The 22,220-nt window shown below is 49.3% G+C and overlaps 1 protein-coding gene across 3 annotated transcripts in view; it reads right to left on the reverse strand.

The window, feature by feature from the left end:
• LARGE2 (LARGE xylosyl- and glucuronyltransferase 2) overlaps positions 1-22,220 on the reverse strand; it is a 417,721-nt gene that overhangs the window by 165,873 nt on the left and 229,628 nt on the right. For all 3 annotated transcript variants that reach the window (XM_069623248.1, XM_069623250.1, XM_069623249.1), the window contains 3 exons: positions 15,104-15,186; positions 1,952-2,075; positions 1,542-1,713 (listed from right to left, as the gene is read on the reverse strand). In XM_069623248.1, the coding sequence (XP_069479349.1) occupies positions 1,542-1,713; positions 1,952-2,075; positions 15,104-15,186 (379 nt within the window). The remainder of the gene's footprint in view (positions 1-1,541; positions 1,714-1,951; positions 2,076-15,103; positions 15,187-22,220) is intronic.

A 22,220-nucleotide genomic window follows, 5' to 3' on the forward strand; every position in this document is an offset into this window, starting at 1 on the left:
ATACAAGAATCAAGTTTGGACGTACCGGAACTTAAGAAAAATCAAAATGTACTCCAATCTTGTATGTTGACAATGCCATTGACATTTTCCAACTAGCGGTAACAAAAGACCTGCACGGGTTGGAGGAGAAGCCCAAAACCAAAAAACACTATACACCAGGCAACTTCAAACAGGAGGAAGTAAAGGTCCTCAGAACCTTGAAGGAGAACAGGACAATAATTATTAAAGAGGCCGACAAAGGTGGAAACATCATGATACTTGATAAAAAAGGCTATGGGCCTCATTACGAGTCAGCCGGTCCGGAAATAATGGTGGCGGTAAACCCACCGCCACCGTTGTTTCCGGACCGGCTGATCTCGAGTTCTGCAGGACGTAGAAACACCGGCACCATTACAGCATGGAGCCAGTGTTTCCACTTCCCCATTCCCATGGAGTCCTATAGGACTCCATGGGAATGGGGATTTACCGAATTCCGTCCCCGGGATTACCGGGTCACTGGGGTTGTAATGCCCCAGTGATTCCGGGAATCACAGAGGCGGAATGGTAATACGAGTCCGGTGGTAACCTGCCGGTTTTTCCGGTTCGGTTACCACCGGACTCGTAATGAGGCCCTATATTAAAATGTCAACGCAACACCTACAAACACCGGGATGCTACAACAAGATACCAAGCAATCCGACTCAGACAATTGAACAACAAGCCATGGAACTGATTACGAAATGGCACAGAAGAGGACAAATAACGGATGATGAGCACGAGTATCTGAAACCGAAGCACCCGTGGATACCTACGATTTACTTCCTGCCTAAGGTACACAAGGCATTTCACACCATCCCAGAAGGCAGGCCAATACTAAGCGCCATAGGTTGGATAACAGAGCCATTTGCAAAGTACACTAACAATGTACTGGCACTAATGTAATGGAAGTATATCACATACTATGTACCACATGTAAATACTGAGCAAGAATAGGTTTGTCGCAGGAGTGACAACCCATGTATAAATTACTGGACAAACAATAAATCAACAAGTGTGGCAACACCTAACGTGTGAAAATTAATACTCATTGGATACTAAGGAACCACTGTCGAGCGCCTAATTGCAAGGTTTTGGATCTCAGTCACCCAGAACAACAATTACAAATACTGGGGCATCAGGAGCTTTGTCCCCCTGATATCCACCAACAGGCGGCAGGCAACGCTAAAAGGAAACAACACATACACTAGCGCAAGACCCACAGTTCCAACAAGCTCTAAAAATCACTTTAACCTTCTGCTCACAGCACTCTCCTCCAAGCTTCAGCAGCTACCGCCCCCCTGTTGCCTCTTCAAAGTCTCCAAAGATTCACACCTTCTGTCTATTTTGCCATTCCGATACCTCTCCTTCACCTCATTGGTGGGGAGACCCATGACCTATACTCACAGGTCTAATTAGCAACCAAATTGGCTGCATGCATGTACTGTCACACGGGCAACATTTTACGACCTACACTGAGGTCTGTACTTGTGCGCTGGACTTCAGATTAGGACTTTGACACTCACCTGTGAATTTTCGAAACACAGCCCAGAGCTCTGCGATGTCAGTAGCGAAGGTGATGTCTGTGTCAAGAACAATGACCCTGGTGAGGTCAGCGGGTAGAGCTCTAGCCAAAGTCAGCTTCATTAACCCATAAATGCCAGAGTAGTGCTTATTTGGAATCCAGGAAACCTCAGTCTAGAAATGGAAACAGAAGAAATGCAAGCAAGCAAAGTTACAAACAGCGTAAATGTGGTTATGTAGCACAAGGAGTGAGGGGTTCATACCCTTTACCTTCTGCGGACAGTTTTGGTCATTTGGGATTGTCTGAGCCAGGGGACCTACGGGCACCTAAAGGGATTTATGGAAACAGCATTTGGGGCAGTGTAATGAAAGCATCATGTCTAAACGCTGAGGAGCTAAATCTGTGACTTGCCTTTAGGTCCTCTGCATCGTAGAAGCTTATGTACAGTGATGGCACCATCCAGGACTGGAAGAGTGTGTGGAGAATCTCATGAGCAATGCCATCCGTGATCAGGTGGAAGTGCAGGGGGTTCTTTCTGCAAACAACAACAAAAGCACAAAAAAGTAGACCGAGTGAGGAAAGAGACAGCAATAATGTAAATAAAAATTGCGAGGCATCAGAATATCCTAGGCACAGAGTACTAGGGAGCACATGTGAAATGGGGATGGATGGCACAAAATTGTAAATGCAGATAACCCATCTCACGTAATAGCCCACCTGGGCATGAAAAACCCCTATACAGAACACCAACTGTATTTGCACGTCCCCTTTATCAACCAGAAACTCAGAAAGGCTCCAAAAACATTAGATTTCTACATGCAGTTCCAGTTGCCCAGAGTGTCTGCAAGCGCCACCCCCCACCCCTCAGAAATTCAGCATTTCTGAAAATGGAAGAACAAACTACTTATCTCTTGGTAATGTTCTTTCTGAATGAGGTTCTTCCCACAGATTCCTCATCTATGATATCCGTCTCCCAGCGTCAGCTGCTCGTTGGAGACATTTCCCCCGCCAGGGTGCACAGCACGGCTCCACATCAGCTTCACCAATGTCTCAATGTGCCCTATGCCGGACATGACATTGGGGCCTGTATAAAGTGCTCTGCCCCATGACGTCAGTATCACCCTTTTTCTCTAGCACTCGGATGCTCAGGGACCACAGAACTAAGAAGTACTAGCTACCAAAAGAGTGGGAGGTAGGGAGGGTGAAACATTACAGAGAGGGAAGTCTTTTTTTCTTCTAATGGACTTCTTCCTCCTACAGATTCCTCATCTATAACACAAGACTACCAAAGCAGCAGAACGAGGTGGAGGAGAAAGGGTAGCATTGATACCACATAAACCAGAAAACTCTGAAGGACCCCTCTGCCGAAACAAGCCTCTTGACCAGACATGGAATCCAAGCAGTAATGCTTAGCAATTGTGTACAAGGAAGACCACATAGGCGTTTGGCGATTATCCAGATCAGGCACTCCGTGTCGCAGAGCATAGGTGATGAAAAACTCTTGGTGGAGTGAGCTCTGAAACCCTCAGGGACCAATTTGCCAGCCAGACCATAGCATTCTGAGATGCTGCAAATGATCCAGCAAAACATGGTCTGTTTAGTAACAGCCCTGCCTCCTCGGGCACCAGCATAACCAACAAAATGTTGATCCGTCCTGTTCTTCCTTGTACGAGATATGCAGAATTTGAGGGCCTGCACCTGTTGTAGCCTATCAAAACGCTCCTCTGCCTTGGAAGGGGGAGGCGAAGGAAAGAAGACGGGTATGGATCATTTGAGCTGAAAAACCAGAGACCACCTTCGGAATGAAGGAGGGTCTAACACTCAATGGGCCTCATTACAAGTTAGGAGGTAGCCATGCCCTTAAAAAGGGCATGGCTAGCCCCAAACTCAGGTCTGGGTCTGGCAAAGGGGGAATTGCCGGGCCATTCCGATAATGGAGGGCCCGGTAATTTCCCTTGCGTGGGACGCAGAGCTGGTACGTCCCCATTCCCATTTGAGCCCCCATTGGCCTCAATGGGAATGGGGAGGATGGTAGCAGCGGTACCGTTCATAATGGTACCGTTGCTACCATACTGTTCTGCTCGCGGGTGCCGCTCTGCACGCCTGGTCTGACAAGGCGTGCAGAGCGGCCCCCGCGAGCAGAACTCGTAATGTGGCGGCATGGCATCAACAGCGCCGGTAGCACTACCGGTGCCGTTGTTGCCTTACAGCCACTGTTGTAAAGAGGCCCAATGTCTTGTTCTCCTTGGATAAAACCAGAGGATTAAAAAACAGAGCCTGGAGCTTACTCACCCATCTAGCGGAAGTGATAGTCAATCTCTTTAAAAGGGAAATCACTGCAACACTAAATTTAAATTCCATGCTCGAACACCAAACTGGCATGGGGAAACATGTTGAAAAGACCCTCTCCTCAGAGTGGGAAAGGAGAACGTCCTCTACAGAAGACGCCAGGGACGGCGGCTGGCCATGTCCAAAAACTCCAGATACCACGTTCTCAGGGCCCAGTCCGGAGCAATCAAGATCATCATGTACCCGAATATACGCAGTCTTCTGAGAACCAGCAAATTTACCGGGATCAGCGGGAATGCATATAGCAGGTCGAAGTTCCATTCGACTCAGGGCTTCCCCCAGAGCTTAAGATATGATATGGCATTTAAAACGCGTCTATACACAAGTGTTTCAAGGAGCGACGAGGCAAGAAGGGGTTTGGGGGAGAACAGAGGGAAGACAGACAGCGATCCTACTAGGCCAGGTGACAATGAGATTGCGCAAGTGCAGGGGAGCAGGGGAGAGGCAGTGAAGTACATAGGATAACAGATGAGGAGATTCCCTGGAGCAGAACCACCTGCACTTCCTGTTTACACTACAAACGAAGATGTCCACCTGGAGAGTACCCCATAGGGAGAACACCTCCTCCAGAACTTCCTGGCAGAGCTCCCACTCGTGGGAGGCTGATGACTGCCTGCTCTGTGCATCCATTAGAGCATTGTCCTTGCTGGCAAGATGGGCCGCAGTCGAGACACAATGTTCCCCAGAAGCCAGAACCACAATCGCATTTCTTCTCTGTACAGAGGCAAGGAGCACACGCCACCCCTCTTGTTGAGGCAATACATGGCTACAGTATTGTACGTCAGGACCAGTACTGCCTTGCCCTTCACAGAGGGAAGGTGAAATAGGCCAGCCTGATCGCACTCAGCTCCAGCAGAATCATGTGCCCCCGGCACTCAATGGAGAACACAGCCCGCTCACCGAAAGGTCTTGGAGGGGAGTGCCCCAGCCATTCAGACGTGCATCCGTGACTAGAGTCAATAGTGGCAAATGTTGATGAAAAAGTGCCCCCCCCCCCACCCTTCAGGAGTTTGTCCTTCATGGCCCACCACTGTAAGTTTCTGGACACACTCTCCGAAACCAAAAGAAGATCTGTAGTCCGTCCCTAAAAGTGAGACCACTGCAAGCACAGGAGAGTCTGTAGCGACCTCAAGAGCCGTCAGCACTCTGGAAACACCAAGATGCATGATGGCCAGCAAGCGCAGAAATGCAGAGGCTGAAACTGTCTGAGGTTGGAAAACCTAGACCATATTGAAGATATTTGTCACTCTGTCTTCAGGCGGGAAACCCCGACGCAGGCGAGTGTCCAAAACCACACTGATAAATCAGAGGAATGGGACTGCAAAACCGGAGACTTCTTGGAGTTCAGGGAGAAGCCCAAGCTGTGCAATAGAAAGCATGTTCGGTACAGGTGTGCCAACGCTAGATCTGGTGAGCAGACTCAGATGAGCCTGCCGCCCAGTTAGGGAAAGATGTGAAAGCCTACCCTGCTGAGGCAAGCCACCTCTCCTGCTAGCAACTTGAGAGAACGAAAGTGAAGACTTCAAACTGGAAATTAACTTTGCCCACTTCGAATCTCAGGTACTTCCTGTGCTTCTTGCAGAGAGCCACCTGAAAGTAGGCATCGTGGTAGATCCAGGGAGAGTAGCCAGACGTTCACGTCCACGGCCTGAGGATCTGCGCCAGAGTGATGATCTTGAACTTGTCGTTGCACATGTACAAATTCAGAAGCTGCAGATCCAGGATGGTCTCAGACCTCTGTCCTATGGCACCAGAAAGTATGTTGAGTACCAACCCCTGTCTCATTCCTTGGAGGGAACCAGTTCTATGGCCCCCTTAGCCAGAAGCGAATTGATCTCCTCCAGTAAGAGAGTTTCCGTTGGCAAGGATTGTTGGCATGGTGGGGGGTCAGGAGGGCGAGAGGCAAAAGGGAGTCCATGCCCCGGCTGGACGACCTTTAAAGGCCCAGGTGTCCGAGGTGGAAATTCCTCCATTCCTCGCCAAACAGGCATATCCTGCCACACACAGGACATAAATGGTGGAGTCCACTTCAAATAGGCTTCACACCAGCGGTTACAATGGGCACTGTGGAGGCGGAAGTGCTCCCTCTAGGTGCACATTGGCCCCAGGACTTTATCCATGCCTGCCTGTGGGAGCCTGTCTTCTACCTCCATGGGCATAAGTGGCAAAGGAGTGAAACCCCCTTCCCGACAGGCTTGTGGGCTGCTGTTACTGCACTGCTAGCCTTAGCGACTTGGTGGTCGCCTTAGAGGCTTGAAATGTCTGGAGACTGGTCGGCCTTGGTGCTAAATACATTCATGCACTCGAACGGCATGACCAGGTGCTTCTCAAGGATGTCAGTAGTGAACGCAGACATCCTCAGCCAAGAAAAACTCAGCAAGACGGTGTTGGTGGCCATCGTCCTTGCGACAGTCTGTGGTGTTCAGACCAGCAAGATCCGTCAGGAGGCTGGTTATCTTAATGAGGGCCTCAAAGTCATCTTGCATCTCCTCTTTGGGGATGTGCTACACTGCCTCGGCCATCACTGACCACAGGCGAAAGGAAAATGTGGCCAAGGAACAAGAAGCGTTGACACACCGGAGACCCAAGCTCGAGGAGCCAAAACTGTTCCTGCCCCATACATCCAACCTTTTGCTCTCCCCATTTTATTCATGTATTGGACATTTGTATGGTGACTATACACAGGTGTTTCCATGCGCCACAAGACAAAAAGGGGGGCGGGCACATGGGAAATCATAAGAATACAATAACATAGAAACGGTTATATTGGTCTTGTGACAATCCTACCGTGCAAGTGCATGAACAAGGTGGAAGTGCAAGGGGGAGGAAGGTAGAGGGAGAAGTGCAAAGTGGGGTGCCCCCATGGGTGGAGGCAGCTAAGTGCTGGTTGGGCCAAGGCAGCAAGTGCCAGGAGAAAGAGGGGCAGAGGGGAGGAGGAGTGCAGTGGAAAGGAGGACTAAGTTGGCAGAGGATGCTGGGGGGGGAGTAGTGTGAGGTGGTCTGGCCCTTGTATGACTTTGAAGGGAACAGGCCCCAGTCCAGTGGCAGATGAGTTTAGCATGGGAGGGCAAGAGGGAAGTACGAGGAGAAAAGGAAGGTCTTGAGAAGTTTCTAGAACTTAAGAAGATCTGGTTCAAGTTTGGTGGGGGGGGGCGTTTCCAGAGGGAGAAACCAGCTGAGGAGAGGGATCTACCTTCCATTCTCTGCATGGAAAAACGTTTGACCTACAGAGAGGTGGTGCCAGAAGACCGAATGGCTCTGGCTGGGAGGTATTTAGAAAGCTGGATGTAAAGAGGTGCCAGGCCCCAGACAGCCTCGTAGATGATGCAGCGGGTCTTGAATTTGATCGTTGCAGTCACCGTGAGCCAGTGGAGAGATTTTAGTGCTGAGAGATGCGGTCCCTGGGCTTGAGGTCAATGATTAGTCTACCAGTCCTATTCTGGATTAGTTGGAGTGGGCAAAGGGAGGAAAGAGGGAGGTTGAGCAAGAGGCTATTGCAGTAGTCTAGCCTAGAGAAAACCAGGCTGCTGTAAACACTGAGCTTCTCTGGAACGGTGAGGAAAGGTAGAATGCCCCAGAGGAGATGGAGCTGAAACTTGGACTTCTTGGCAAGGTCCATGATGTGTGGAGGGAAGGAGAGAGAGTAGTCAAAGATGATCCCAAGGTTTTTTGCCTCACAAGTGGGCGAGGGAAGGAGACCCAAGGAGTCTGGTCAGAGAGTGAGGGGGAAACTAGGAGCAGGCGTTCTAATGAGGAGGATCTCGGTCTTGCTGGCATTGAGGCAGTAATCATTTGCAGAACACCATGCCTGAATAGCAGACAGGCAGTCAGGTATGAGGGAAGAATAGGAGGAGGAGGCGGTAGAGAAAGGCAGCCGGAAAGAGAGCTGTGTGTCGTGTGCCTAACACTGGAAGTGAGGGGAGTAGGTGGCGATAAGGTGGGCCTGAGGGGCCAGGTAGATGTTGAAGAACAAAGGAGATAGGATAGAGCCCTGAGGGATGCCACAGCTAGAGTGAGGCAGAGGAGAGAAAAGAACCCATTTGCACTTGGGAGGGTCTGTTGGAGAGAAAAGAGGCAAGCCATGCCAGTGCTCTGTCCGTGATGCCTAGGGTATCACAGAGACGGTTTATGAGAATGGAGTGGTTGACAGTGTCAAAGGCAGGGAAAAGATCAAGGGGGCAACAACGGAAATGAGGCGGTCTTGAGGTTCGCCGCAATGGTCTGTTCCACCAAGCTCTGGTCAGAGAGAAATAAGGGGCGCGAAGGGGTCGGCTTGTGCTTCTTGGCCAGGTTGCATCTCCTGTGAGGACTGGCGCTGGATTGGCCCACAGTTCCAACATAGCCCCTTCTACTTTCCTTCTTAGGACCCTCGTCCAAGATGTCGATCAGGTCATACTCCACCTTAGGCCGAGAGGGGGCCAACAGCCCAAAGGTGTCAACCACATTCACCATTGGGTGCTGTAAAGCTGCCTGTAGTTTGCTCGAGGAGGCCACAGGCATCATGTCGATCTCTGGCGAGGTGTTCAAGCCACTTGCATCCTGCAAGTCGCTGCCAGGTCCACCAAGTCACCCTGTTTCCCATAAAACTCATATGGGATGTTTCTCACGTTCATGAGGTGGAATATTTAAAGCCCGAAAGGGACAGGATTCCCTTTCTCATCATAAATGTCCTCTAAGTGAGACATATATGTGTTAGGGAGAATTTTAATTTCTGTGCTAATTCCCTTCAACCTTAGAGACCCCCAGCTCCTTTGCTCGACTTAGGACTTTTAACTCTTGAGTGAGTGGGACCTTGTTCTCACTCTCTCATGTGTTTTTCCCCCGATTAGGATTTTATGTTTTCAGTTTTTGAAATCTGACAAATTCCATAGGCATCTGCTCTTTGTATAGTGACAAACAACACCTTCAATGCAGTGTCACCGAGAAGTCCTTTGGATTTCTCTTAAGGTTTAAATACCTTTTCTTGGGTGAACTACTGTTCCCGAGAATGGTAAAGTGAAATTGATCTTACTTAACTTTTCTCTTATGTGGAGTGCTGGGGGGTTACTTAGTAGCCCCTTATTCCTAGTTTCTCATGTAACATTTTTTGTTACCCTCACTACTTTAAATGGCTGGTGGCAGTGTTTTACATTTTACTACCATTGTGCTTTTCTACCGCAGGCTGAACCCTCAGCTGCAGTACAGTACCCATGGGTGTCCATTTTCTCAAAATGGCCCAGTCTTCTTTTTATGCCATTTTGTATGTGAGGTCTTTCTTGGCTTTTACTCTGTGCATCGAGACAGGTTTGAGCTCTTTGTGGTTTTGCCTTTGGCGGCTTCAGCCCTGAAGCCTGCCCCTGGTTCCAATATGTCTGGAAGGACAGGATGTGAGGGAGGGTCCCGAAACTCCCCTGTCCTTTGTCTCGAGGAATGCCTGAATGAAATCAGTCCCGATTGGCCAGCTGGCTGTCCTGAAAGGAAAGCCACCCTGCTATGTGACTGACAGCCTAGGCTGTGCATGAATGGGGTCACTTGCTTAAAAGTCAAGGGGTTTGGAACTAGAGGCAGAGTTGACCAATGGAAGAAACATCTGAAGCAGAAATCGTGAAGGGAAGCCTGCTGCAACCTCATGGACCTCAAAGTACCGGTGAAGCCATGTTGCTGTGCTGACCTCCTTTTTCGTATCAACAGAGAAGCTCCGGATGGGAAGACTTCTTCCCTTGGATTAGTGGGACCACCTAACCCTGAGACGAACTCCACTTTGGTGCAATCCCCGACTTGCTGTGCCTCTGTGTTGCTGCAGAAGCCCAATGCCAGGGGTTGAGTGTCAATAACCGAGTGCAACGTCTGCCGCAGAATAAATCCAGCCAAAAGCTCCAGGAGCCTCCTAAGGACACTCCAGAAGCAGGAAATCCCGATGCAGAGTCCCCTGACCAGAACCCAGGACTGAGGAAGCAAGGAAAGTCCAACCAGAGATATTTGTTCAGCATCAGTGCTGTTTGCGAAGCGCTGAAACTGCGAAGTGCTGCTGAATCAAAGAGAACCGTAGCTGCCAACGACCTTCCCAGAGTACTACCGCAGGAGCTCTCCAGACGTCCTCCCTCTTGTCCCCATGGCAGAGGGTCAGGAACCGGGGTCTGCTTGGCTGTAGCAAGATAGAATCCAGCTGGACCACTTTTCTTCTAACTAGAGGTACTGTTTGGGAATAGGGTACTTACCTTCTCACCTTAAGTCGTGCTTTCTCACTTGAGATTTGCTTGCTAAACCTTCTGAGTTGATTTCAACTCCCCTTTGCACAGGCTCAACAGCTTGTGTTCCTACAGAGATTTTCTGAACTATCTGACTTTGCGAAAGACTTTTATCCGAGAAGTGCATCAGAACTATAGACTTTGTCCAAATTGACTTTGGCTGTCCGGACTCCCTAAAGGCACCTTTCTGATCCAGAACGCTTTTACTACTGGGAAAGGCTTACCTAGATTTCAATGGAGGATTCCAACTGTCTTACTCTTATAAGAAAGTATGTTCTAACCTTTCTATTTTTTCTTAACCCTTCCTTTCTGAAACTTAGCCTAAAAAGTATATTGGTGTTACATATAAATGCAATACTATCCTGGTTATTGAAGTCACTTCAAGGTGTGGGAGAAATGTATTAGCATATCCAAAGAGTATTCACCAACTGTTGAAAAGTTATTCCAAAGTTTGCTTGACTGTTACAAACAATTGCCTTTTTAAAGAAGCTCAACTAAAACTTGATGTGTAAATACATATATACTAATAACTGAAACCTTGAGAGTGCAAGTGTTACTTTGTTACTTGTATATACTTATTTCATTTGTACTGCTCTACAGCTCACATTTACCCTTCTTGAGATAGGCCTGGCTGCTCAGTCACACTACCAACTTGTGTAGTACAGACCTATACCAAAAGGTGGGTTACCTAGTACCAAGCAGATAAGTCTTGTTTAGTCACACAGTGTGACTGCACCAATTCCTATCTAACAATATGCCTTTATTGGAAGTGGCAGGAACTCTTTCACAACTCTGGTGTTGTCGGTCCAGAAGGTGCCACTGCTCCGGGACCATAGGGGAGGGGTTTGATGTCCAAAGACAGAAAGGTGTGTCCCTTTATTGTGATCTTGTCTTGTCTCACTGCGGACTCTGTGCCGGCTCTTCCAAGCATAGTGGGATCCGAAGGCTTGGCCAAGGCTGAGTCTTCAAGGGAGGGAGCCATGGCCACTGGTATTGGAGCCGCTGGCGCCTTGGCAAAGATGTCTAGCATCCATAATCGGAAATAGAGGCTTTGGTAGAAAAGATACCTGCAGGGCCTTTTGCTCATGGCCCTCCTTGTAGTGGTGGCTACTGTTCATCATAGATGAAAATTAGTGATGCTGCGAAGAACCACTGGGTGATCTTGACCTCTTGCAGCAGTGCTTATTCATTCTGTCTCTTTGGACAGGGGACCGCGCCTTGGTGCCACGATCCATGCCCAGTGACCTTCAGCGGGTACCCTTATCGCCATTCTCCTTTGTGGAGGATTGCTTCACGTTTTCGAAGCGCCTTCAGGTGCATCGATTGGCACGACGCACAGTCCTGCACGTCATGGCCTTCACCAAGACAGTAAAGGCATATGTGGTGCAGGTCCGATACAGACATCGGACACCCGCAATCCATGAAGGTTTTGAACTCTGAAGACCTTGTTGGATTCCGAAAAGCAAAAGCAAGATGAAGCAACACATTTAGAAATATGAATAAAGCTAAGAGTGGTGTTCCTATTAGCGAGTAGAGTGTGCAGAAAAAAAGGAACAGAGGTAACGGCGCCTCAATATATACTGCCCATGACATCAAGTCAAATTAATTTCCACCAGCAAATCTCATCACAGTAATGTAAAAAGCCCAATGATGAGATTGGTTCCAAGTTGGTCTTAACCCCTTAAGTGCTGAAGACGAGTTTGCTACCTAAGGGTTTGGCGCGCGATATAAATATTAAACAATCACAATAATTGCCCAGCAGTATTGTCCTTCCTGTAAACATCTGCTACAATTTAATGTCATGTAATGTTTTGTCAGAAAAATGTAATTATGTAAGGATGTCTTTAGGGACCTTACTCGTGCCTCAAATATTTACATATTTTATGACCACCTGTATTTTTGTTTTTACCACTAAAGGTTCCGTTTTCACCACCTGACCTAGTAATGGCACTGCAGAAATCGATGGCATTTGCTTCAACAGTATTCACCTCTGGCAGAAATGTCATAGTGCTGGTAATCATGCGAAGTAACAATGTTGCAAGTTGTACTTTAACCACTGAAGTATTTTACAGAATGGGGACCAAATCTTGGGATCCAACAATGCCAAATAAGGTAGTGTTCGAAAGAAAAATATAATGGGTTGCAATTCTGGTTTTCAAGACTTTGTTCCACAATATGGAAGGGCGGGCAGTCAGAGCACAAATAAAGGAACTGCCTACTTTTATTAAAACCTAAAACCCATGAAATGATTTAGTAAGGTGTACCCCTTTTTGCTTTTAAAAATAAAATAGGGGGGCAAAGCATTGGGAATGTCTTTACGGATATTTAACACAGATAAGAACAGTCTATCGTATCGTCTTCCCTTGTAGTAAGGGTTTTCAGTGATTCCTTTCCCAGAGGTGTCTGGTAGTCCTTTTACACTTGATATCCCGTTTACCATACTTACTCCTCACAATCATCTAAACCCTCGATCCATACTATATACAACAGGAAAGCCACTGATAGCATATTTTTACCTGCCAGTGTTTATACAGCATTCTAAATGCCGGCAAAATTGCCTAGTTCAGTTGCAACACCGTAGACCAAGCTCAGTTGTATGATTACAGCGCAATTGTTCTGTCTCTCTTGCAGGTCATTTTGAATGAGTTTACGGATTTGGTCCTCGCTGATCGCTAAAGGTGTCTGAGGGGGCATTGTTATATAATTTACTATCCGGTCTGTGAAGAATGGACTTCTATTTTTTTCAGAGCCTCTACTCCACAGCGCGATTCAAGTCTCATCTCACAACTCTTTCTAGACGTGTACATCCACATATCCTGTTCTACTGTGTTTATATCCAGGAGGTACTCCAATGTCTCCACCATGTGTCCCATCTAGCTTCTCGACTGTCTGGCTGTTTATGTAGCATTTAAATGCCTCTCCTTTTTTCCAGATGTACACAAACTGATAAACAATGCCTATCATGAACCAGAAAACATCTCGGGCTCCGAGGAAAGTAATCCAACTGAGCCTGTCCAGGGCATCAGTAAACACCATCCAAATCAGGCAGCGTCCAAAGATACAGGAGGAGAAATCCTACACAACTGGCATCAATGATTCAAGTCCAAAGACCATCCAGAGCTTCTGCGAAAGGAATCCAACACATGGAACAATAACTGGAACATCATCCAAAGCCTAAGCAATAGAAATCCAACTGTTGAAGCAGTTAGAGCTTCAGTAAGAGACGTCTAACGCAGGCAGAGGTTCCAAGCCTACAGACCGGCCAAACAGCCAACCGGAAAAATCCAATCCAAGCACAACCCACAGCTTCTGAAATAATAATCTATTCAGTATGATCCATGGCTTCAGCAAAATGAATAAACCCAAGTACCATCTGTAGCTTTAGCAAAAGCAATTCACCACATGCACCATTGATAGCATCAGCAAGGGGAATCCAGCACAAGGCCATCAAGAGCTTTTCCAAGAGGAATCCAAGATGTAGAGACAGCATCAGCAAGTGCAATACAACCGACGCACCAGCCAAAGTAAGAGGAATCCAATCACTGCAATAAACATACCTTCATCAAAGGATTTCAGCCAGGGCCATTCACCCAAACAATAGACGAAGTGAAATAAAACAGCTCTGCAGCTATTTCAAGTGAGTTACAGGAATGTTCCTTTACATCAGGTTACAGTAAGATGCCTTATAGGACCCACTGGCTCCTATCACCCAGGCTTTCATCCTAGAACTGTCTGGGCTGGAACCACTCCACACAAAACTTCCCTCACTCGGACATCAACATTCTCACAGCATTCTCTCTGACCTCACACATTCCATACACCCATCCAAGCACTTCACAACACAAAGCATGAACAAGAAGCCCTGCACCCCCCGACCCCAATTAGCACCCATAATTTGAGCAACACACTGCTATCCAAGTAGCAGAGTTTAGACAAGCCATTTAACTTAAGATGCAGGCTGGGCAACATCAGTCCATTTCACTAACATCTCTAACTTCAGCAAGAAGTGTTCCACGCAAGCAGTGCTGGGCATTTCAGCAAGAGCCATCAAACCGAGAGTGTCAGCAAAACCGTTCAAACCCAAACACATTAAGAGCCATCAACCTAAAGGCAGAATCGTAGGCTCCAGCAAGCAAAAACAGACAAATGCAAACAGCTTCTTGAGATGTCGCACAAACGTGGCCTCAGCAAAAGCATGAAACAAATGCAACACCTGTTACTTCTATAAGACAAATATAAGACAAATTGATATTGATATTTTATTTCTATCGCGCTCATTCACAAGTGTTTCAGAGCGTGACAAACATGAACATATAGAACCTAAACACGGGTATGCCACTTATGTAGCATTCAGAGATCCATGCTGCCAAATAAAAATCTGAAGCTTCAACAACAGTTGGTCACTCACCCAGAATGTGCACATTCACCAGAAGTGTCCACTCAAGCATCTGGACATTTTACTAGCATCAGGATACGCAGACTTCCAAGCAGCATCTGGACATTAACACAAGCTCTTCAGGCAGCCAGAATCTCCAAATTCATTACAGCCAGTCACTTCAAGCAGTCAAACGATAGGGGTGGTCTTCAATAGCAGGTGGATGTTAAGCAGAGCCCTCCACACCCAGCAGCATCCTGATGTTAAGCAGACCTATCCTCTCCCAGCAGCATCATGGCATTAGGTATAGCTATACACTCCCAGAAGTACAAGGATGTTTAGATGAGCCATTGACTTCAAGCGGCACCCGGGGACCAGCCATCCCTACAGATAATCTGAAGTTCAATCACAGCCATTAGATTAAAGCAGCAGCAGAGCGTTAACAAGATGTATCCTTCCCAAGCATCAGTGTGCCGCCTTCTATGTTCACACTTACAAAGGCCCCATTCTAGGTTGCTCTTTCCTCATTGCTGCATCATATAAGTGGCCTCTCCCTTCCACATTACATGGTGTAGAGGTAAAGTTATCACACTTGCAGAGATAGTTAGTTACCTGTGGAAGAGGATTGATTTTACAAGAGTGACAACATCCCGGCTGGTGTTATGCCCTGCACAAACAATCGCCACATGGATGAGCTAAAGGGAAGAAAAAAAAAGCACAATGGTGAATTAAAAAAAAGTTCTTCTACATCACAAATATGACAATGTTAAAAAGCTTTAACAAGGAGGGTGTACATTCAACTGCTCTCTGCAAAGACTGGGAATCTGCAGACTGAATTAGACTATGGGTTTGAAAGCCAATAGAGAAGAACAAGTTACTTTCTTACCTGGTAACGTTCTTTCGATGGGATGGTCCGACGACGTATTCCATATCTATGACATGTAATCACCACAGCTGTGCTGCTTCGGAAGTTTTTTTCGGCGTCTGCGTCCTGCGTCGATGACGTCGATGCGCCGTCGTCGAGGACCTCCTCCGACGTCCGACGTCATCCGATGTGATAAGTAGGACGCACGACGCCCATAGCCTCAGTTGTAGTTTTTTCCCCCAGAACGTGTGACATTAGTCAACTGCCAGTCAGACACAAAGCCTTGCAGAACGTAAACTGCAATCGCAAAAGAAATTCTGCAGCGGGGAAGGCAGGGCGGGAGCGATATGGAATACGTCGTCGGACCATCCCATCGAAAGAACGTTACCAGGTAAGAAAGTAACTTGTTCTTCGAGGGGATTGGGTCCTCCGACGTATTCCATATCTATGACAGACTCCCAAAGCAGTACCAGAGCAAGGAGGAGGGAAAGAATTTAGAATCAAAATTTAGAATAGCCAATCAAATAGCAGAGCAAAGGACCGCCTTGCCAAAGGCCAGATCCTGTCCTCGGATGGAATCGAGGGAATAGTGCCGTACAAACGTATGTACTGAAGCCCAGGTGGCTGCATCACAGATGTTGCGAATAGGAACACCCCTCTGCAGGGCAGTAGATGCAGCCATACCCCTGGTAGAATGGGCCCGCAAGCCAGCCGGTGGGTCCTTACCCGCCAAGCGGTAACACTCCGAGATGGCCAAAATAATCCAGCGAGACAAAGTCTGTTTCGTCACAGCTTGCCACAAACGCTTTCCAGCGTAACCAATAAAGAGTTGATCGTCCACTCTGACCAGGGACATGCGTGAAACATAAAAGCTTACAGCCGAAAGCAACACCTCCATCACGTCTTCAGGGAGGTCCCAATCCTTATACCTCAACCTTTCAGAAGCCAAGCGTGAAGGTTGAGGGATCTGACCTCTGGATGGAGAACCTGACCCCCCTCCCGTGAGAGCAGATCGTCTCGGTAGGGAAGACGGCGTGGAGGGCAGATGGACAAGTCGAGAAGGTCCAGGTACCACGTCCTCTGAGCCCACGCCGGAGCAATGAGGATCATCCAGGAACCGAACTTCCGTAACCTCCGCAGCACTTGCGGGATGACGGGGAATGGAGGAAACGCGTACAGCAGCGGGAATGACCACTCCACCACGAACGCCTCTCCTAAGGCTCCTTTTGGAGGAAATTCCCGCAAGCAAAACCTTTCGCACTTCCGGTTGACACTGGAGGCGAAGAGATCCACTTGAGGGGTCCCCCAAAGGGCGAAGATCTCCAGGAGAATCTCCTGAGCCAACTCCCACTCGTGAGAGATCGCACTCTGCCTGCTCAGAGCGTCCGCCGTCACGTTTTCGTCTCCGGCCAGATGAACTGCCGAGATCGAAACTTCCTGCTGGATGGCCCAGAACTCGAGCTGCATCGCCGCCCTGCACAGAGGAAGTGACCCTGCCCCCCCCCCCTTTTTGTTGAGGTAGTGCATGACCTCTGTGTTGTCCGTCAGGATCAGGACACTCTTTCCTCGCACAGTCGGCAGAAAAGCCTTCAGGGCTAGCCTGACGGCCCTCAGCTCCAACAGATTGATATGGAGTCCAGACTCCGACAGAGACCAACGACCGCTGACTGTCAGCCCGTTGGCATGAGCTCACCATCCCGTGAGGGATGCATCCGTCACGATCGTCACCTCCGGCCAGGGAAGCCAAAATGGAGCCCCCTTCATCAAGTTGCCTTCGACGGCCCACCACAGAAGGTCCCGAGCGACCGAGGGCGGCACCTGAACCGGGTCCGACATCCTGCCGGAGGACTGCGACCATTGCGTCTTGAGTGCCCACTGCAAAGATCTCATCCGCAGGCGAGCCTCTGGCACCAGAAGAATGCAGGATGCCATGAGGCCGACCAACCTCAAGAACTCGAACGCTGGGAGCGTCTGGGCATGCCAAAACTTGTGCACCATCTGCTGAATGTGAAGAGCCCTCACCTGGGGAGGAAAACACTGCCCCAGGGAAGTGTCGAGCACTGCTCCGATGTACTGGAGCCGCTGAGTTGGCGTCAAATGGGACTTCTTTAAATTGAGGGAGAAGCCCAGCCTGTGAAGGGAGTGGCAGGTGACGGACAGATGATCCAGGACTTGCTCGGGAGAGCTCCCCCTGATCAACCAATCGTCCAGGTAGGGGTAGACGTGAATCCCCCCTTGCCTGAGATGCGCTGCCACCACCACCATGAGCTTGGTGAAAACCCTCGGGGCGGAGGTCAATCCGAACGGCAGGACCCGAAACTGAAAGTGCGAGTCGCCAACCGCGAACCTCAGGTACTTCTTGTGCTTGGGATGGATCGGCACATGGAAGTAAGCATCCTTGAGGTCGAGTGACACCAACCAGTCCTGAAGCTGAAGGGCCTGGAGGACGAGAGAGAGTAACCATCTTGAACTTGTCCTTCCTGAGGAGTCTGTTCAAACCGCGCAAATCCATGATGGGTCTCAATCCCCCGTCTTTCTTTGAAATCAAAAAATAAGGGGAATACCATCCCTTGTTCCTCTCCGCTACAGGCACCAGTTCTATGGTGCCTTTCTCCAGCAGGGCTTGAATTTCCTGCGCAATAAGCGGATCCGGACTCTGCAAAGAGAGGTTCCCCGGTGGATTGTCGCGAGGCCTGTGCTGAAAGGGAAGACAGTAGCCGTTGGTTATGATCTCCAGAACCCACACATCTGAAGTAATGGCTTGCCACTCTACAAGATGCTGCGCCAGCCTTCCCCCAACCGGCGAACCATGGGACATGGCCTCATGACTGAGCGGCTGCGGCGTTACCTGAGGGCAAAGAGGCAACTGCCCGAGCGGCCTTGGCACCACGGGTACCCTGTCGTCCACCTCTGGTACCCCTGCGTTGGCCTCTTTGACTGCCAGCTCCTCTCGCTTTACTGAAGGACGAGTAATAGCGAAAGGAACCACCCTTCCACTGCTGTCCCCTAGGACGAAAAGGCAGAGGTTGGCAAACTGCAGCGCCCAACGACTTCGCTGCAGCTTTTGAGGTCTGCAACCTCTCAAGGCTCTCGTCAGCCTTGCTGCCAAAAAGGTGTTCACCGTCAAAGGGCATGTTGAGGAGCCGGGACTGCACATCAGGAGCAAACCCCGACTTCCGCAACCACGCAAACCTGCGTATCACGGTGCTTGCCGCCATGGACCTACTGACGCATTCAGCTAAGTCCATACCCGACTGAACGGACTCACATGGCACCCTTACCATTCTGGACCATAGCAAGGAAACCATCCCGTTCGTCCCCTTCGGGAATATGTTCAGCCGCTAACGCAACACAGTTCCACAGAGCGTGAGTGAAACGAGACAAGGCACAAATGGAGTTGGCTGCCTGAAGCGCCATACCACCAGAAGAAAACACTTTCTTTGCCCAGCCATCAAAACGTTTGTCGTCCCTATCAGGAGGGATGGTAGGGTACGACGCCTGCTTTGCCGGGGCCGTGGCCGCCTGCACCACCAAACTCTCCGGAGTGGGGTGCCTGGTCAAGTAGCAGGGGTCGCTACTGGCTGGACGGTATTTTCGCGACAAGGATCTGCCCACCGCCGGGAGACTCTCCGTAGCAGTCCAAGCCGCCGCCACCCTTCTCTGTAAAGCCATATGGAACGGCAGTACCGGGTCAGTTGGGGGACCAACATCAAGGATGTCCGTTAGATCATCCTGCACAAACTCCCCTGGGGGAGCAGACCATCCCAAGTACTCAGTAACCCTAGCCATAAGGCGCCGGTACGAGGAATCGGCATGAGAGCCAGGCTCAGGCCTACAAAACTCCACCTCCGGAGAGGTGTCCAGTCCACTGGCATCATGCAGTGACTGCCTCAAATCGTCAAACTGACTATCACCTGAGACAATTTCATCTGGGACCTGACTAGGAACCAGGCCATCAGAATCCTCATCCGCCTCTGAAATATATTCCAGGTGGCAAAAAGAAGGCAACCGAGAGTGCTTGCTCTTAACCAGAGCCTTCCTAGAGGGTTCCCCCGTGCCACGGGGTACCTCTGACACGAAAGGCGTGGAGCGAATCGGCGCTGGCGTCGAGAGAACAGGCATCGGCGCCGAGAGGATCGGCATCGACGTCAGATGCAGCGCCGCCAGCATCGGCGGCGTCGACACAGCCCTCGAAGCCGGAGCCCCGAGCGTGTCCTTCGACGACCTGAGCGTCGATGTCTTCCTCGAAGACCTCACAGGTGAACACGGTCTCGAACGCATCGAGGACCGGGACCTGCAACGGGTACGTCGAGAACGAGTCTCCTTGTCCGAACGGGACCTCTCCCGTGACTCGTGCCTACCACTCTTGCGAGCAGTGTCTCTCGACCTCTCACGACCGACCCCACTCGGGGGCGCGGACGGCTTAGTACCCTGCGACTCTAGAATCGCCAGCATTTTCTTCCCGAACGAAGCCCATTCCTCCGGCGTCGCACGGCTGGTGGGGTAAGCGACGTGCCGGGCTCCGAAGAGGACCTGGAAGACGACCGGTGTCGGCGCTTCCGAGAATGCCTCGAAGAGGCTGAGGAGTGGCGAGACCGACTCCTAGAAGGAGACACACAAGACTTCCGACGATGACACGAAGAGTCACCCCTCGAATCATCCGTCGAAAGCCCCGCAGACCTCGACTTCCAGGGCTTGGACACCCGCTACCGACAACTTCTTCTTACGTTCACGTAAGGCTTTGGACGTGAGCGACTGGCAGTCGATACAGTCATCCATGTCGTGGGCCTCCCTGAGGCACCAGAGGCAGGCGTTGTGCGAGTCCGTCACCGACATCTTGGACCCACACTCCCCGCACTTCTTGAAGCCCGGACGCGGGGTCGAAGACGAAGTAGAAGACATCTTCACACAAAGGATTTTCACAAAACAAACAGGTTCGAAGAACCGAGAAGAACAGAACTCCAAAGAGTCGAGGCGTTAACCGAGATTCACAAAGCAACACGTTCGCGGAAAAAACGGAACTGAGGCTACGGGCGTCGTGCGTCCTACTTATCACATCGGATGACGTCGGACGAGGTCCTTGACGACGGCGCATCAACGCAGGATGCAGACGCCGAAAAAAGTTTCCGAAGCAGCACAGCTGTGGTGATTACATGTCATAGATATGGAATACGTCAGAGGACCCAATCCCCTCGAAGTGGTTATTCACCAGCGGGCCTTCAAACATCACAGACAGTCTGTTCATACAGGTAGGACCTGGAGGGACCAGCGATAGGATCGCAATCCTTCTGGTTCCTTCATTGCTTGTGAGAGCTGGGCATTGAGGACACTATCACTAAAGTTATTTATTAAACCTCTATTACAACCCCTAAATCTGTGGGTTACAACCCCATGAACTATGACAACATGCTCCAATGGATATGGTAGGTGAGAATGAACAGGCCAGCCAAAGCAGCAGGTAAAATCCCACACAGGTTGCAGCACATATGCTGTGCAATAAAACAGCACACATGGCACAATCTATACTGTGTCCCATGGATCAACAACTTTCATTTAAATGGACACTCTGCAGCACAACCGCTGTGAGAAGTGACAAGCAACCTACCAATATGACCATGAGATGCATGCGAGACATGAAGGGCTGCTTTATTGTAAAGATTTTTTTAAGGAACATGGAGAGCAATGCATCGTTTTTTGAGCCAGGCTGAGACAACAGGTGGCGGATGGTTCCCAAAGGAGGCACTGAATTTCCCATGGTAGAGACCAGTTCCATTTAGCCAACATAGGGAATTCCCTCCAGGTTCCCGGTCCATTCTAAACATAGCACATCGGTTTCTCATCAACAACGTATTCCAGCTGTAAGGGTGCAGAAGGAGGAGACTGACACACAGGTGGCTTGGTGATTGTTTTAGACTTTTATTAGCCCAGAAAATAAAGAGAAAACCTAACTTTCCCTACTTCAATGAGGGGATTTCCTGCCTCAACTAAACTACTAAAGGGGTCTTCAGAATGTTCTAGTGATCTAAAGAGTCCACCATCCTGTGTTAAAATCTTTAATTGTGTCTCGTACACTTAACAAAACTATAAAGTTGCATCAATTTTCTTGGTCCAGGAGAATGACTCCCTTCTCCTGGACCGGATGGCACAGTTCAGGTTGTACGTTTTTAACCAGGGGGCATGACTGCCTTCCCCTGGTCCTAATACTTCTCAAACAAAGGACTGCCAATCCTATAACACTCTGTATGAGACAGTTCACTGTTTCTCCACTTCAGGGTGAATTACTCCCTTCCCCAGGATCACTTGTTCCCAACACAGTATTTGTCATGCCAGTGGGACTGACTACCTTCCCCTGGCCTCAAGGTTCCATATTCAGTTCTCTCAATCGCCAAGAGAATGACTCCCTTCTCTTCACTGTAGCTTTTCTTCAACCTGGGAGAATGACTTCCTTCCCCAGGTTTCTTGACTTTTTCCCTGTGGATGTAGCAAAACCAGGTGAATGACTCCTTCGCCTGGAATCTTGGTTTCACAGTCACTTTACCTCAGTGATACTCAGGGGTGCTTGCAGGGAAGAGATATCATTTCCCTTCCCATACTGATCCTTGTTGCACTGGTTCCTTTCTCAATAGCAAGCTAAGCTAAAATCCTAGACCATCACAAAAATCTCACTCAGCACATCCTATCAGCATCCTATACGGAAACTGTTACTGAGAACATAAAGACAAATCTCTTTACTCCATTCAAATTCAGAGAAGTCTCAGAAAAAGAGGTAATCAATATCGTTAAGAGAATCAAACCTTCTAACTGTAAAGGCGACGCCTGCCCCGCCAAACTAGTTAGACTGCGTAGAAACACTAACACCATTTC

Source organism: Ambystoma mexicanum, chromosome 11 (genome assembly GCF_040938575.1).
Source record: "Ambystoma mexicanum isolate Mex_15411 chromosome 11, UKY_AmexF1_1, whole genome shotgun sequence".
Classification (NCBI taxonomy): Eukaryota; Metazoa; Chordata; class Amphibia; order Caudata; family Ambystomatidae; genus Ambystoma; species Ambystoma mexicanum.